Genomic DNA, 16,517 nt, shown 5'->3' on the forward strand with positions numbered 1-16,517 from the left:
CCTATTGATAGGTTAGCACTTCATATTGGTTTTTAAATGTTAAGAGTTAAAGAATGTTTATATGGTAATTATGCAATTATATTTTAAAAATGACCTAAGTGTCTAACTTTTGTTTAACTTTAATAGTTAAATTAGATAAGTAGTTGTATTGAATGTATGAAGTTTTCTGAAGTAATAGGAATGCAAAGATATAATGTGTGAAGAATTTCAGGTTGAAGTTTTCTTATATTATTAAACTATAGTCATATGAAATAGTTTTATATTATGAAGTAAGGATTATGCTGAATTTATATTTGAATAAATTTCTGAAAGTTTAATCCTGTTTGAGAAAGTTGAATCAATGAAGGCTGAATGTCTAAACATCAGGAGAAGTGTTACTATGAAGGTTAACATTTGGTATGTTGATATAAAGGATTCATTTATTATGAAATGAATGTATAATGCTGAACTGTTTTTCTGAATGGTTTTACAATATATGGTACAAGGTGATACAAAGTACATAGTGACTCTGAAGTGTGAATTTTGCATTTAAAACTAAAAACTTAATTCTCCAGTGTAGAAAAATAATTTATCATCTCAAGTCAAAGTCAACTGCACCTTAAAGTCCTTGAAACAAAGAAATTTGAATATTCATCAGTAATTCGGCATGAAAATGTTTAAAACACATCCAAAACTCTACCTGTTTTGACCAAAAATTATAAATAGAAAAGCTTGACTGAGCTCAGTTGAGCTGGACTCCAGAAACTCTTGAGCCAACAGTGCTTCTATTAAGATGTCTCTTTTATTTGTCTTTGACCAAGTATATGCATATTTTAATCTTTTATTGATCTGTAGATTTAACATTAAGTCTAGTGCTTCCACATATAGTATTTCATTTTGAAGTTTACATTGCTACTGAGTGCAGTTAGGAAAGTTTATTCGGCACTCAACTAAGATTACAAGTAGTCAGCCAAAGCCTGAATCCTCAACTCAAATGTAGCTTTGAAGAAGATAGCGACTCTTACACTGGATCTCAGCCTGGTTTCTGAGAGCATACGGCCAAACTGGGAGTTAAGCCGACATACTCTTTCACAGAGCAGCCTGAAACATGGCTTGACTCCTCTGCACCAGTGGTTCAACACCACTGCACCGAAGAGACTCAACACGGCCTGAGGTGTATAATTACAGTTTGACACCAGCTCAACCAACAACAACGCTGGACCAGCTGAGACGACATCAACTACAACAAAACCAGTGAACAGTAAGGCTTTGTGATCAAGTGACGATGTTGAATAACGTCAAAATTAGAAAAATGAATTTCTTTAGAGAAGCTAAGTTAGCTTTCCTTTAGCATTCCCCGTTGCAGTACATTAGCCTCGAGACACACTTCAAGCCACTATTTCTAAACAATATAAATATTATTTTATTTATATGATCATTTAAGGGACTTATTATTCCCTTTCTTTATTATCTTATGCTTTATCATGTATCCTCAAGATGTTTAGCTATTAATAAATGTCTTAATTTATCCTAAGAAGTTGTTGTTGCGATTTCTTTGAGAACAGCAGATAGAGGTCACTGCTTTGAAAAGAACTTGAAGTTATGAGACTGATTAATTGATCAAACTGAGAATTGAATTCAGAGTTTAATGTTTTGAAGATTACCCTTAAGGAGGTGGTGCCCATTATACAAGGTTATATGTTGATTAATATCAAATATTCCTACAATGTAATGAAATAGCTCTAACTGCAGAAGCAATGGTAAGTAATGTTGAAAGTGTTCTAAAGTGTATGATTATACATGACAGGGTTCATGATCACATTTTGAATCATTGCTGCTGATAAAAAAGCATCTGTGTTGGTGGGGTGACCTTGAGGGAAGGAACCAGGTTACTGTGAAACTGGTTCATCATCTCACCAGATGCAGTGAAGATGCCTTTAGACTGTGCAACAACATACTTGATCACACGTCATGTGGCATGTAGGTTGGTCACTCAAGTGCATTCTCTTTACACGTTATCATAGAAGTGCAAAAGTTTAAAATTGTGGCAACATTAAAGCTAGTGTGATAACAGCCTTCAATTGATAATTCTATTTCATATATTTGAAGGAATTATTAATAAATGAATTCATTATATTTTCATTTTGTTATTCTCTTTACAAATGTGTCTTTCTATATTCCATCTCTCAATTCATTTGTCTACTCATTTACATATTTACAATTCATTTCTCTTCTTATTATTGTTGTTATTGTTATTATTGTTGTCGCTGTGATTCTCTGTCTCTCTCTCCTCTCTCCCCCTCCCTCCCTCCTTTGTCTCTCAACTCAACCGGTCAAGTCAGATGGCCGCCCACCTAGAGCTTGGTTCTGCTCGAGGTTTCCTCTTGTTAAAGGGGAGTTTTTCCTTGCTGCTGTCGCCAAGTGTTTGCTCATGTGGGAATGTTGGATCTCTGTAAATTAAAGAGTACACTCTAGACCTGCTCTATGTGAAAAGTGTCCTGAATTAACTTCTGTCTGTAATTTGGTGCTATATAAATAAAACTGACTTGACAATTGACTTAATTAGTAAATGTGTTTACATACTGTAACATGTTAACATACATGTTAGATAGAACACTGGATGAAATTAACAATAATACATTAAATACTCTGCAGTGTGAATGGCAGCACTCAGCACATGAACCGTTCTCTTACATTTTGAAGACTTTAAAAGGATCAAATTTAAAAACAAACAAGCAAACAAAAAACAGCTAAATAAGGCTGGCAATTTCTTTATATCTTTCTTATCGTCAACAAATCTCATGTGCAGAGCCAAATCAACAATGAACTAATCTTACTTATTAGTATTGTGCGTGTATCCAAAGCCTGATTTATCGTATTCTTCTGTGCAGTAGACCTCCATTGTTGAAAAACTATTAAAAACACATCAATGAGCCACATCATTGCACTGGGTGACGTGTTCCATCACCAGGAAGGAAATGGTTATGGTAGTTTGTTTAGAAACGGTGTTTAAAAGACTAATAACAGCGATCCCGTTTTCAGTCAGAGCTTCACTAGCACCAGTTGTTCTACATGCAACCTCTTGACTTTGTAGTAGCACAATGTCAAGAGGTTGTGATATGAAAGTCAAGAGGTTGTGATATCCCATTATCTTCTCTCCAAAGACAGAGAATGGGATTGCTAACTACTATAAGCATTGCCTGAACATGTCACTTAGTGCAGCGGTGTGGTTCATTGACGAGATTTTAATCATGTTTGGACATCAACAGATATTTACTGCACAGAGGAACAATACATACTGGGCTTTGGATACATACACGATACTTGTAAGTAGATGAATTCATTGTTGGTTTGGCTCTGCACCTGAGATTTGTTGACAATAAAAAAAAAAATAGATAGATATTCACCATATCCATTAAAAGTATCCCCTCCCCAAAATGCTGTTGTTTCTGCCTAATATGTAAGGTGTCAGTTGGTGGGTAATTGGAGATTTAAAAACTCTGCACAGCACATAAATATACTCACTCACCTGGAGAAAGACAAACCTGGCTACATCATTATCATATCTCTAACAGCTTTTTTCTTATCTTAAAGGTCAGGTCTGTGGGTGCAGTAACTCAACAAAATGTATTATTAAAAAAAATGATCCAGGGAGACACATATGAATGTGTGTATATTTTATTCATCTAAAACGTAACTGCACCCACAACCTGATATTCAAAAACTTGGTGTATTCCTTTGAGCAACACACTGAATCTCTAAAGCCATGAAAATTAGAATTTCCCAGCTGAGCTATCATGTTCATTTTATCATCACTCAGTATGCTTACATCAGAAATCTGGCCCACTTGAATGCTATCCATGCGGAGCTTTTTCTCTCAGGAGGATTCAGTTTAATGTTGCTGTCTGACAACAATCTCCATCCAGTAATATCAGGAGTGTGGACATCCACAGGGGACAAACTCACACGGATTATATCCCATACACACATACACACACACACTTTTCCCAGATGTATCAGTATTGAATGGAATGAATACATTCAACTGGAAATGAAACTCAATAAGTTTAGTGCATCAGCTAGATGAAACAAGCACACACACACACACAGACACACACACAGACACACACACACACAGTCCCACACTCATACAAATGCCATCATTGACACACACATATCCGTTTCATCAATGCTGGGTTGGCAATTCTTCTTTAAAGGCATGAAGATAGAGCAATAATACATGTTGTTAGTTAGATTTTTTGGATGCTCTCAGTGCATTAATGTGTGTGTATTTCTGTATGCTGTACTTTTGTCTATGTAATGCTTGGAGCCCACCCTTTAGTACAGATCATTTCAGAGTAGATGAGATAGAAAAGAGGAATAAATATATGGATGATGGAGAAGAAAATAGATAACAAGGAGAAAAGAAAAGAGAGAAGCTAAAGAAGGAAACAGAAAAAATACAGACATAATAAGAGAATAAAGATTAAGGTGTGCTTTGTGTGGATGTTTGTGCACCTGTATGGATGTTGCAATGATTGGTTATTTTTCTGTGTCCTTGCTTGCCTCTTGTGTGTATTTTTTTCAATGACATGTCTGTATTTTTGAATATGTGGGCTTTTGTGGGTTTGAGAGACATAATGGTCAGGAATGTGTAGTATCTACTTTGCTGCTTGTCCTAGAAAGACTCTGATTTTCTGAAAATGTCTCCTCTTTCTTGTAGTTGCAGCCATGTGCAGTTTGTACTCTCAACTAAAATATGAAGTGAAAAACACACCATCGTCTCCCCTGTAATTCACCTGGACTGCCTTTATGTGGATCCTAGAAGACCATTAACAACTTTAATGTCTGATGTTATATTGTAGGCTCTTCATATTGACTGATGTCTAATTTTGGCTGAAATGGGCAAAGGCAGGAAACAATACTTTGTATGCTTAATGTTTAAACCTTTGAAACAAAAGCCTGTAATTACAGGTTTAAAACATCAATATTATGAAAGGCAGGCAACATTCCTTACTTGCATGTTTAATTACATCTTAAAACTCCTATATAAACACAATTTATCCAACAACTGAGAGCAACAGAATGCATATTATTTCTGCAAATATAGTAGCACCAATGAGACAATATCTGCAAATGTAAGTTGAAGTTTAGCCTCTGAAAGCAAAGATGCATGAAATGTAATTAGGCTAAATTATTAATTATGTCCCTAGCCTTTTAGTTAGTTCAAGTTAATTAGGAACAAACATAAGAAATGCCTGATATTAGAAAAAGGATGCTCATACAAACAAATATGGCTCATATTCATCATGTTCTCAGTACAATTATTACTATTTATGTTATTATTATTAACCAGTGAATCACAAAGTTATCATGTCAACTTACCACACAAATAACCACACACAATGTTAGCTCCTGTAACATTATATCACAAACAAGATAGCAAAATGGAGAGACAAAGAGAAACATTAGACAAATAGCAGAGAGGTACAGTATGGTAAGTAGCATTTACTGTACTTACTATAAAGTTGTTTCAAAGTAAAACTAATTTTAAAGATCCCTTCCATACATTTATTAAGACATAGGTATACTTTTCTTAGAACAATGTGTGTCTGATATGTTTTTTTTTTCACAAAAAAGTACAAGTGTTGTATTAAAATCCTTAAAATGACATCTACAGCTTCAGAATCTATATTCATTCAGTTCATTAAGTCTAACTGCTGGACACAATATGTCTCCTACTTCATTCTCAGTGTATGTGCCCTGGAAGCTTCAAGTTTTTACATCACACTTTTCTAAGCTGCATACTGGACCAGGATTGGCTTCCAACTATTTGTGATGTCACAAATCATGCTGATAGGCCCGCCCCTTAAAACCAGATTTTCAGTGAGTACAGAGAAACTTTCCACCTTCAGCAGATGAATGTGAAAACAGCCTTCTAGTGTCAAACTCTGCACATACATCATTCTGCACAGTAAAACTCAAACATCCTATTGTAGGAACAAGAAGATAAACATATTTTTGAGTGGAGGGGGACTTTAACTTCCCTTTTTTTCCAATCCAACAAGCTCTTTTGTGTTGTCTTCACTTACGTGCTACTTCCAGGAAGAAGTCCTCAACATGTACATTTTGAACTTTTGCAAAACATAAGTGCATGATTTTATTTTTTTGAGATGTGATTCTGATATTCTGTATCCATAAATCTATGCTTGTCTTTTCTATAAAATCAGCTCAAAGTGCTCTATTTCTAGTGACCCTGTTTGATTTCTTTGCAGATGATATTATTCACACCTAACAACACTTCCCTTAAAGAGGTTTCGAAAATCATGAACACCATTGAGCCTGCATACTGAGGATGGCATTAGCTGAAATGTTTGAGCATGTAATACTTGTGGCGTGCAAATAAATAAATATATAGTAAATGAGGCCTTTAAAAGACTATTTTTAACTTTGAGTGTGAACCATTTTACCTCTAGCAAAACAAGACTGGGAGCATACCATTTGATCTTTGCCTCTGCCCTGAAACAGAGCACTAATTTCAGCTGCAGCTGCAGGAACTTCAGACAGATTCCTCTCAGCGCGTAAATACATATGAGAGTGTGTGAAGTATTTTTAAGGACAGTTTACATTATTTCTAGGCTTGTAAGATTTTTGTATGACTGGAACACTGATCCAGAATATATCAGATTGTTGAGTTGTTGTGTTGCCGTTTCAAATAAATGTGCAATATATATATTTAACAATTAAAATGTGCTCCACTGCAGAGGTAAATTCCACGATGGTAACAGAATCTGTGAGTATTTGACATGCAGGGAGAATGCTACAGCCAGCGGACAGCAGACATGGGAAGCTCACTCGATGGCAATACCAAAGAGCACACAAGAGATAGAGGCTTTGAAAACCATACAGATAGACACACAATACACACACCAAAAGCTTCACCAGCAGCTGGCGTTGTCTTTACAAACAGTTCAACTACGATCACGCACGCGCCACCCATCCACACAGATAGACATATTGTTACACAAAAGCCATTGCTCCAATGGGAGCCCCCATATGCATACAAAAACTCCAGCACCCATGGGACTCTCATGAGTTTTCGTGACTGAGAGACTGAGGGAGTAAAAAAGACAAGTGCAATGAGAAAGAAGGAAAAAGAAGTATGAAATATAAAAGCGTAACCAAGGAAATAAAATGGGGAAAAAGAGAGAGATGCTGCCCTTGCAAACACCTTATTACTCCAACTTAATGTAGTGTAAAGTGTTATACTCTTTTCCTTCGACACAGGCACCTGTGCAGCTATAAGCAGTAAGTGTTGCACTCAGGTAGACAGACATGGGGCGGGATAAGACACATGACTCTGTCAACACAACATATGACAGCATTATCCCAGGCAATGACGCATTACAGAGCCAAAAGCAAGCAGAGAGCACACATTATGGGATGCAAATGATTTGGGTGCCTCTGTGACAGATCACACTTTGTTGGTCTATTTCTTGACCAACCTCTCTCACTAAACACCACTCTCAGAAAAAAAAAAAAAAAAAAAAAAAGAAAAACTCACCCACCCACAACACACACACACACACAAACACACACACTGCTGCTATTTCCCATTAGCAAACCGTCTACTTCCACCACCGCAGATGTCTTCAAGTGTCTCCTGTTCTAACCTATGTGAGAGGCTGGAGAAAGGTTTCGGGCTAATTCCGTCGTCAATTTGCTGTGCTATATAAAGCCTTACTTTACACGTCAGCCTCGAGTGCCTCTTATCAACTGAGTGAACACCCTCAGCTCCCCTGCCCGTAATGGGTGAGGGCCAAAAAGCTGCCTGCAACCTTGAAGGGAGGCGGATTCTCATCAGTGCATTTAAAGCAGGGGAAGATAGAGAGGATAATTTAACGTTAATTAGCATCTTGTCTACAGGGGGTAAGAAAAGGAAGGAAAAATGAGAGGCGGACACTCGGTTGATGGGGGTGTGGTGAGAGACCCCTGAGGACCCTGGTGATAGTTCTCCTTTCTCTTGTCTTTCGATATATTAGCTCTTGTTCTCTCTCGGCCCCTGACTTGCTTCATGCCTGGAGTGCTTTCACAAATTAATGACAGTGTAACCAGAACATTAGTCGGGTAATGAAAGATGTGTCACAGTAGGGCAGTGTGTGGGAACAATAGGCTAATAAAAAGGGATAATACATGAAATATAAAGGGATATTTAAAATTAATAATGACATTAAACCAAAGGGTTAAAAGCAAACGACACCGTCCCTATTGTGAATATAACTACCAACTAACAAAACACACGCCAACAGGTGCGAGGTGACATAAAGGCCACACAGCAGAGGAGTCAGCTGTACTCGTTGCAGATCAGTTACGGACTGCATTTTTTTTTTCAATAAAACATAATTAGGGGCAGACTTTTGTAGTTCAGCTTAATATCAGCTAGCCTTGTTTACATTTCACAGCAGTGTACCATTTTTGGTACCTGTTATTTCTGCAGAGAGACACGTGAGCTTAGAAGACAAGTGGGGAAAAAAAAGTGATTGTCTGCAGCTTCTGCATTCACAAAGGTTAATGATGAACATCAAAACCCACAAACTAGAGAAAAACAAGTGGTTAACCAGTGCTGCAGAATAAAGTCATTATGGTTTACTGAAAGACCTGTGAGTGTGTGTGTGTGTGGTATATTACTGTGGTTGGCTTGCTATGACTTGTGAGGCAATAATTGAAACCAGAAGTGCCAAAGGAATGGACTGCAACAACACCATGACTACACACAGCCTCATTATCCTGAACCACACTCATATCTCTACTCCCGTTTCTTCCCTCACCTCCCGTCTCTTCCTCTTTCCTTCTTTATCTGTCATAACCTTTCTTACACCAAAAAACAATTTTTGTCCTGCATTTCTGCACACAGATACGAGTCGGACTGTTTTACCCCCAATTTTGATGAACACAGGTCAGGTAGTCTGTTATGTTTAATTTATTTGCCAAAATGTAATATTGAAAAAAAAAAACTACCCTCTGTACCCTGCACATATTCATTAAAACTTCATAAAGTCAATTAACAACTTGTTTACATGTAATCTTGTTATTGTTGTTCTCACAGCTGTGGTCAGCCAATTAATCACACGTTCTAAGTCCGTTCTTTCTCTCTTGAGTGACCTAGATATCATGCGCTTTTCCAACCTTGATATCAAGGTTGTCTATTCCTGGACACAAAACAGTTGTTTTCCAGTGAGGCTCGATCTGTGATTGAAATGTGTTGAAAGCTTGATGCAACAAGAGCACACGAGTATCGCTTGCTCCCTCTGTTTCTCTTTGTCTCTCTTTAGCTTTCTCTGTTTTTCCCCAGTCTCTGTAAATCTCCTTCTATCTCTCTTTAATCAAATCCTTCTATTCTCCTCTTTCCATCTATCTACTGTATCTAGCCGCCTTATTATCTACTTCACCTACTTTTTAGCAGCCTGTAACCTTTTAACAGCCAATACATATGCCAACATAACAAAACTCTGCAATATGATAAAACTCTGAAATAACAAAACTTTATAATGATAGCATTTTTACCAGTAACATAATAACTTTTGACATGATTTGAAAAAAAAAGCTTTATTTAGCAAAGAGAAAGGGGCTATTATAGTTAGCTAGCAAGTTATTATTTAAAAACACTAACATTTACTGTAATTGAATTTTACAGTCAGAGATTGTTTAATTACACGAGATGATGACAGTATTATATTATTCAGACAGCAACTGTTTGAGTCAGTAATATTAAACCCGTCAATAAATTAAATGTTTATGTGTAACATAATCATTGTTATGGTGATTTTTTGAAGTTACTTATTTATCTCATTCCTTAATTACACTTTTATAGCTTAAACTGCACTTGTTTTGTGACATTACTGCCATTAATTTGAGTTAATGTTGACCAATTTCAAAATGGTAAATAGGTATACATTTGTAAGGCAAAAAAGTGTAATGGTATGGCTTTGTCATTCAGATATAGGTGTCTTTTATGTTAAGGTTCCATACAGCTTTATTTAGATGCAGACCAATTACAGAAAGAGCCATCAACGCTTGCATGATAATTGCCACCTGGTGTGCTGGAGAGAGCACAGAACAAGACGCATGTCATCTCTCTCTGTGCATCTTTAACCTTGTGCTGCTGCGGGGTCTTTATATTAATCTGGCAGCAATCAGCTCAGACTCGTGCCGTGTTGATAGTAAATGTAACCAGCACCGAGCTAGTAAGATTGCTGTTGTGACTTTTACGTAAAAGTGACTCAGGTGCTTATTCAGACATGAGACTGACTTGATAAATTGCCATCACATTAAAGCGTTGCATGTCTGAAAGGGGCTTAATCATCATAAGGCGCATGCTATCTTGGCCAATGATTTAGCCAAAGTCTCTTCATATAAGAGGAAAATCAGCTCACATATTAAACATCGACACTGTAATGAAGCACAACTCACTGGATTAATGAGCTCATTTATGTGATGGAAACATTTCTCTCTTCATTAGCCTGGATTCTATAAATGATTCTATCAATTGCTTCAGGCAAGTAAGAGAAATAAATAGAAACAACATGGGTTTTCACAAAAGCTGTGTGTATACATATGTGTCTTTGTGTGATTGAGAAAGAAAGAAAGACAGAGTGGAGTTACAGAAGTTTTGTTTGGTGAGCAAAAGTAGAGATAAGAGATAATATTTCAGTTTCTGCTTCTAAGTGGCTCTACTGAGAGCAAGGCAATTGCAGTTTTGATGATCTAAAACAGGTAATTATTTACTAATGAATTTTTTTCAAGAGAATGTCAATTTATCAGCAGCATTACACTAATTTAATCTCCTCGGGGTCTCTAGTAACTGCATCTATATCGGATGATTCTGTGTCAATGGAGATTAGAGTTTCCGCCATATCACAGATGTTTTAGTTGCCTTATCCTGACCATACCTTCATCTTTTTTTGCCATAATCACAGTCTTTCCCTACCCATATCCATAGCTGCACTAACAGATATTATAAAAATCAAGATATTTTAAAATGTTGACAGTGGACAGAAAAAATAAAGTAATTGGATGTATTTTGGGGTTTCACAGAATCGTCATATATCGGCATTCTTATCTGGCGATAGGGTTGCTCTGATTAGAGGTTGGCACTAAATATGTAGACTTTGTTAAACAAGCTGTTTTAATATATTGACTTCTACTTAAGAGTTGTTGCGAACGGTCACTTCAATTAATATTATCAACTTCTACACACGTGGGTTATGGTCAAGTGCGCAACACCAATTGTACATCACTCAGCTAGATGGATGGAACTCAGGTGAAGTATGATAAACATAATACACATTTCTGAAAGAAGAAAAAGCAAAAGTTACAAGAAAATCGCTCTGTCGTTTTACTGTTCATTGTATGTGCTTGACCTTTCAAGGCAACTGCTCTCTGATCATGTACTCAAAACCTTTAGCATCCGCTACATCCAAACTCCTCTGTGGCTGAGAGTGTGTGTGTCAGAGAGACAGACAGTGTAGGCCTTGTGCCATTGGTTGTTTACAGGTTGTTTACACTGAGAGGAATTATGCTAAATCATTAGTGAAGGGTGCTAATTCTCCTCTAAAAGCTGTGATTCCAACACTAATGGAAACAGTGTTCAATAGAGTGAGTGAGAGGAGAGGGTCAGAGAGATGTGGAGGGGGGAAAAGGGAGATTTAAAAAAGAAGGAAGAAAATAATGTGAGATAAAATTGGGGGTGAAGAATGGGGAAAAATGCAAATATGGAAGCTTGAGATGGCAAATGGGAAGAGGGAGAGGATAAGCAGAGATTGAGGGTTATAAATGTGGAGTAGGAAGTGAAAATAGATGGATATAAATTTATAAATGTGGATGCAAGGGAAGACGGGTAGCGGTGAAGAGAGGAAGAGATGAGACGGAAGAAGAAGAGCGTGGAGGGAGGAGAGGAAAAAGGAAATATTACTTGCGTGTGTGTGTCTGCTCGAGTTATGTCTTTGTGCGTGTGTTTTGCTGCATGCATCAGCAACAAGCTCTCCCATTATTTTATCTACCAATGCTGTGAATGAGCAGACAGAGACAAGCTGTGTGTGTGTGTGTGTGTATAAAGGTGTTGGATGTTGTGAGAAAGGTGATAAAAAGTGATAAAAAAGGACATAATACGTGAAAGAGGTAAGAAAAGGGGTCAGACAATTAGAACAATTACTGCCCAAGATCCAAATTAGGAGTGTCACTGGTGGCAGAATATAATTCCCATTTAACGGTTCGTTTAGCTCCAAAATGCCAGCTCTAGTGTAATAGATCAGATCTGGACAGGGAAAAAAAAAGGGGAAGTGGAAGAGTAGCAAGTGTGCATCTGTGTGCATAGCCGTGTGTGCGTGTGTGTGCCTGTGGTTCGCAGTGGATATGCTGTTGACAGTGTAATTTGATGAAAGCTGACAGCTAATTTATGGAGCATATTTTTGGGTAAATGATTTTTCCCGGTCCTACATTCTCAGTCATTCTAGACTGGTAATTGGATTTCCCTAACTTGCAAGGTAGTGAATTAGATATAAACTAGTTAATGAAGGACTGACTGTCTGTCTGTGTGAGTGTGTGTGTGTTTTCAACAGCATTTTAAACTTGAGTGTAAAAAAAAAGGTATATTAAAAAAGTGTGTGTATTTGTGTCTCTGTGTGCGTACACACTATGTTTGCAGGTGAAAGTGTCATCTCATAGTGCAGTGAAGGTTAATTGCAAAGTTTTGGTCTGCTGCACTAATACCCAACTATTACTAACCTATTGCTTTATTCCTACTCAGTCAATCAAGGACCATGAGCACGCATACACACACACACACACACACAGGCCTGCAACTAACAAACCCGCCATCCTCTCAGTCACTCTAATTGCCAGAAATGTCTTGTCTTTATGAAGCTATTCCCTATGGTGGGTCTTTGTGTGCATGCTTGTAATGCCTGTGTGTATTTGTGTGTATGTGTGTGGGAGAGTTTGTGTTGGCCAGAGGAAAATGGCAAAGAGTGGTTCTGACAATGACAACAAGCTTGTTATTCTCATAGTGAAAATCACACAGCACTGTGAATAATACTATGAGTGCACACGCACACACAAGCGCACACGCTCACACACACACACACACGAAGATGTCTTCCTCAAACAAGATATTAGACTAAATACCAAGCTTTTATACAGACAGAGCAAAACAAGAGTAAAATACCTTTGTCTTTTCTGTCACCAGCTGCACATCTGCACAGCCTCCTCTCTTCTCCTCTCGGCTGCATAAAAACTATTTTAAACCCTGTTTAAACTCTGCTAAACCGAGCCATAACTCAAATCAAACATATCTAATCCAGGGCAAACCTTTCACAACTTAACCGTTTCACGAGCCAGCCTAACTAATCCAAACCAAACTGACACAAAACCCTACCAGGCCTTGCTCAAGTACATTACAGCCAAACTGACTGAGTCCAAACAAATCTAATGCAAATTAATGTAATCCAAGTTAATCTACTCAGAATGAGCCCAGCCAGACAACAACTCATTACCAATGGTCTGTTTCAACACTATCATCTGTGGTTCTAGTGCTGGGTAAAGGCAGGATGAAGGCAACAGTTGAAACATACAGATGGGTGACAAATTAAAGGAAAAATCATGTATGGGGTGTCCAAGTAAACTTAAATACTCGTTGGCATTGATTTGTCAAGCCTCTGAGACTCTACTGAAGGAATGGAGCCCCATATGTTCAAAAGATATTCCTGCTTTTGCTGTTTTTAATGATGGCAGTAGAGAGTGTTGTCTAGCATCTTGGTCCAAAATCTCTCATAGATGTTGACTGGGTTCAGATGTTGGGACTGTGAAGACCATAACATGTGATTCCCATGATTTTCAAACCACTGGCATTCTTGTTTTTCCATTAATTTATTCAGATTTTAACTTTCAACTGCTGCTCATCTGTAGTATCCCCAGACAGGAGGAGATGGGGAGACTCTGTGTTGCGTTTCCAATGTGACAAAAAACAAAACATTCTTTCTGCCTGAGTGCTGTGTGCTTGTGTTTGAGTCAGTGTTGAATAAAGATGCCATCCTCAGCTTTTACCTGGAGTGTTGAGCAGTCTGGACATGCTACATCTGTAGGCGATTCGCTGCTCACAGTATTCCGCACTGGTGGTGATGGCTGTCACCTGGAAACACAAGCACGGATATTTATTTTCATTTTTATTTCGTGTAAGAACAAATTACTGAGCTGCAAAATGAAGCAAAATGTACTGTAATATTGTTTTAATTTATCTCCCCGTGATTTTCAGAAGCTGAAAATGGAACAAGTGATCCGTAGAAATTAGGAGAGAACATAATTACAAGAGGGATGTGCTACTCAAATCCTGTCATTTTGTGGACCACAGCGGTCTGGCACACATTACAGGTAAATACTGCTGTCACTCCTCATTGGAGGGTTAAAACCGGTGAAGTTCACACACAGTTTGCTTTTGACTGAGAGTGACAACTGCAGTCTATAACCACTCACCAGAAAGATTAAGGTATTGACTCATGTGAGAGAGCAGAGTCAGGCAGTCTGAGTTGTATGTTGCAGAACCACAGCAGACAAGTGGTAGCGACATAAGGTGGAACACTCGTTATATTGTATTATCATTGTGCATTTGTAAAATAAAAAAATATAGGTCTGTGAAGTGAAATTATGCTATTTTGTCATTTCTGTCACTCCTATAAGATATATGGTAAGGAAGCACCCTATATGATGCACTATACAGGTGACAAGTTGCTTAAAGAGTACTAGCATGGTAAGAGGAAAGAGGATATGATGCTGCTGAGGCAGGTTTATCATAACTGTGACAGCAAACATATTGGTTTATAGCATTAATGTTACCATGGTAACAGATTTCATTTATTCTGTGTATTTACAGGCATCACAAGATGTGAGAGGAGAAATGACTCACTTTATTATCATCCATAAAAACTGTGGAAAGAATGATAGTCACTTCCAGAAACAATAACAAACGAGGATTTCAGAATATATCAAGAATCCTGACTTCTACACTCAATTATCTCGCTTAGGGAAGAAAACCACAACCTGACCTGGACACATGCCAACTCCTGCTCAGTCTACTTGTATACATGTTTACTGTAGTTGAATTAGAAATTATGGAAACTGGGCAATCATGACTCACTACGTTCTGAAGAGCACTTCATTAGCACTGGGCAAACATTAATTAGATTTAATTTAATTTGATTTTTATTTAATAATTTGATTTAATTTAATGTGCAAACAACTCAAGGCACAGCTCTGCTTTATTAACACGTGGACAAAAAAAAAAAGTTAAATGATCAGTGGTTGACATGATTTAGAATTTGTCTTTGTGCCATGGGAAAAGCAATTTATACAATTAGAATCTACTTCCAGTACTCAGTTTGTTTTCTCTCCACAGGAGGTGTGAATGTGTTCCTGAGAAGTAAGTGTCCTCACATACTCCTGTGCTGATGCTTGCTTAAAGACCACACATTTCATTAAAAAAATAAATATACCACTTCATGGAGTTCAGACATGGTGAGGCTGATTACAAGGCCTGGGATCGTCATAGAGCTCAGATGTTTGATAGGTGTTAGGATATTGAGAGGATATCACCAATCTATATAGTTTTGGGAGAAAAAAAACCTTTGGATTTTGAAAAAATAGCGCTAAAATTAAAATGTACAGGCCAATAATCAGGAGTTCTTGGTAACACCTGCTTCACCTTTTATCGACTGCATTGTGAAATATTCACATATAAATTATACTACTGTCCTTAATGGATCACTGTAAGTGACTATTAATGGGTGATTTAAATGAGAAAAACAAAGCAAACAACCAAGGACGCAGTCTGACATCGTTTAAAATGTTGCTACAGTGTAGCAGGTAGAAATGTAGGAGAATATGGCCACAAACTCAACTAACAAATGTTGGAAACTGGTCTCATTGAGGAGAGTGGAGATACTATACTCCATGTTAAACCTGTTAAACCATGTTAAAGATATCATATTGGCAGAGTTAACTGCCAATATGAAACTATTTTCATCTGCAAAAATGGCAAATATTCCATGAAATATTTATATACTCCACATCCTTTACAAGAGGATGTAGATGAGGAGTCTCTTGGCATGAATCTTTTTATGTTGTATGTACATTAAGAATCACGTTGCTTTTACATGTGGAAAATAGTGACAGGCATAAGTACAGTTTCAGTTTTTTTTATATTTATTTTTTTAGTTGGATAACTTTTAGTTAGATGTATAAAACTTAAAATGCAAATATTGTACTAAGCAACACAATACTTTCTATGCATAATGCATGCTGGTGTGTGTGTGTGTGTGTGTGTGTGTGTGTGTGTGTGTGTGTGTGTGTGTCTACATGTGTGTTACCTGGTCCATAGAGGCACTGTAGTTGACCTGGAGTACCGTGCGTCTCTCTCTACTGGAGCCAGTCACTGTAGTATTGGGTGGTAGGTTGTTCATAACCGTCGTCCACACTTTGTCCTCTACAGA

General features: G+C 37.5%; 1 protein-coding gene across 1 annotated transcript in view; it reads right to left on the reverse strand.

Moving 5' to 3' along the window:
* Nucleotides 1-16,517, reverse strand: part of cntnap2a (contactin associated protein 2a) — a 201,507-nt gene that overhangs the window by 98,408 nt on the left and 86,582 nt on the right. The window contains exons 13-14 of the mRNA XM_044340234.1: nt 16,395-16,510; nt 14,080-14,164 (exon numbers count right to left, since the gene is read on the reverse strand). Of these exons, the coding sequence (XP_044196169.1) occupies nt 14,080-14,164; nt 16,395-16,510 (201 nt within the window). The remainder of the gene's footprint in view (nt 1-14,079; nt 14,165-16,394; nt 16,511-16,517) is intronic.

This window comes from Thunnus albacares, chromosome 21, assembly GCF_914725855.1.
Source record: "Thunnus albacares chromosome 21, fThuAlb1.1, whole genome shotgun sequence".
In the NCBI taxonomy this organism is placed as follows: domain Eukaryota; kingdom Metazoa; phylum Chordata; class Actinopteri; order Scombriformes; family Scombridae; genus Thunnus; species Thunnus albacares.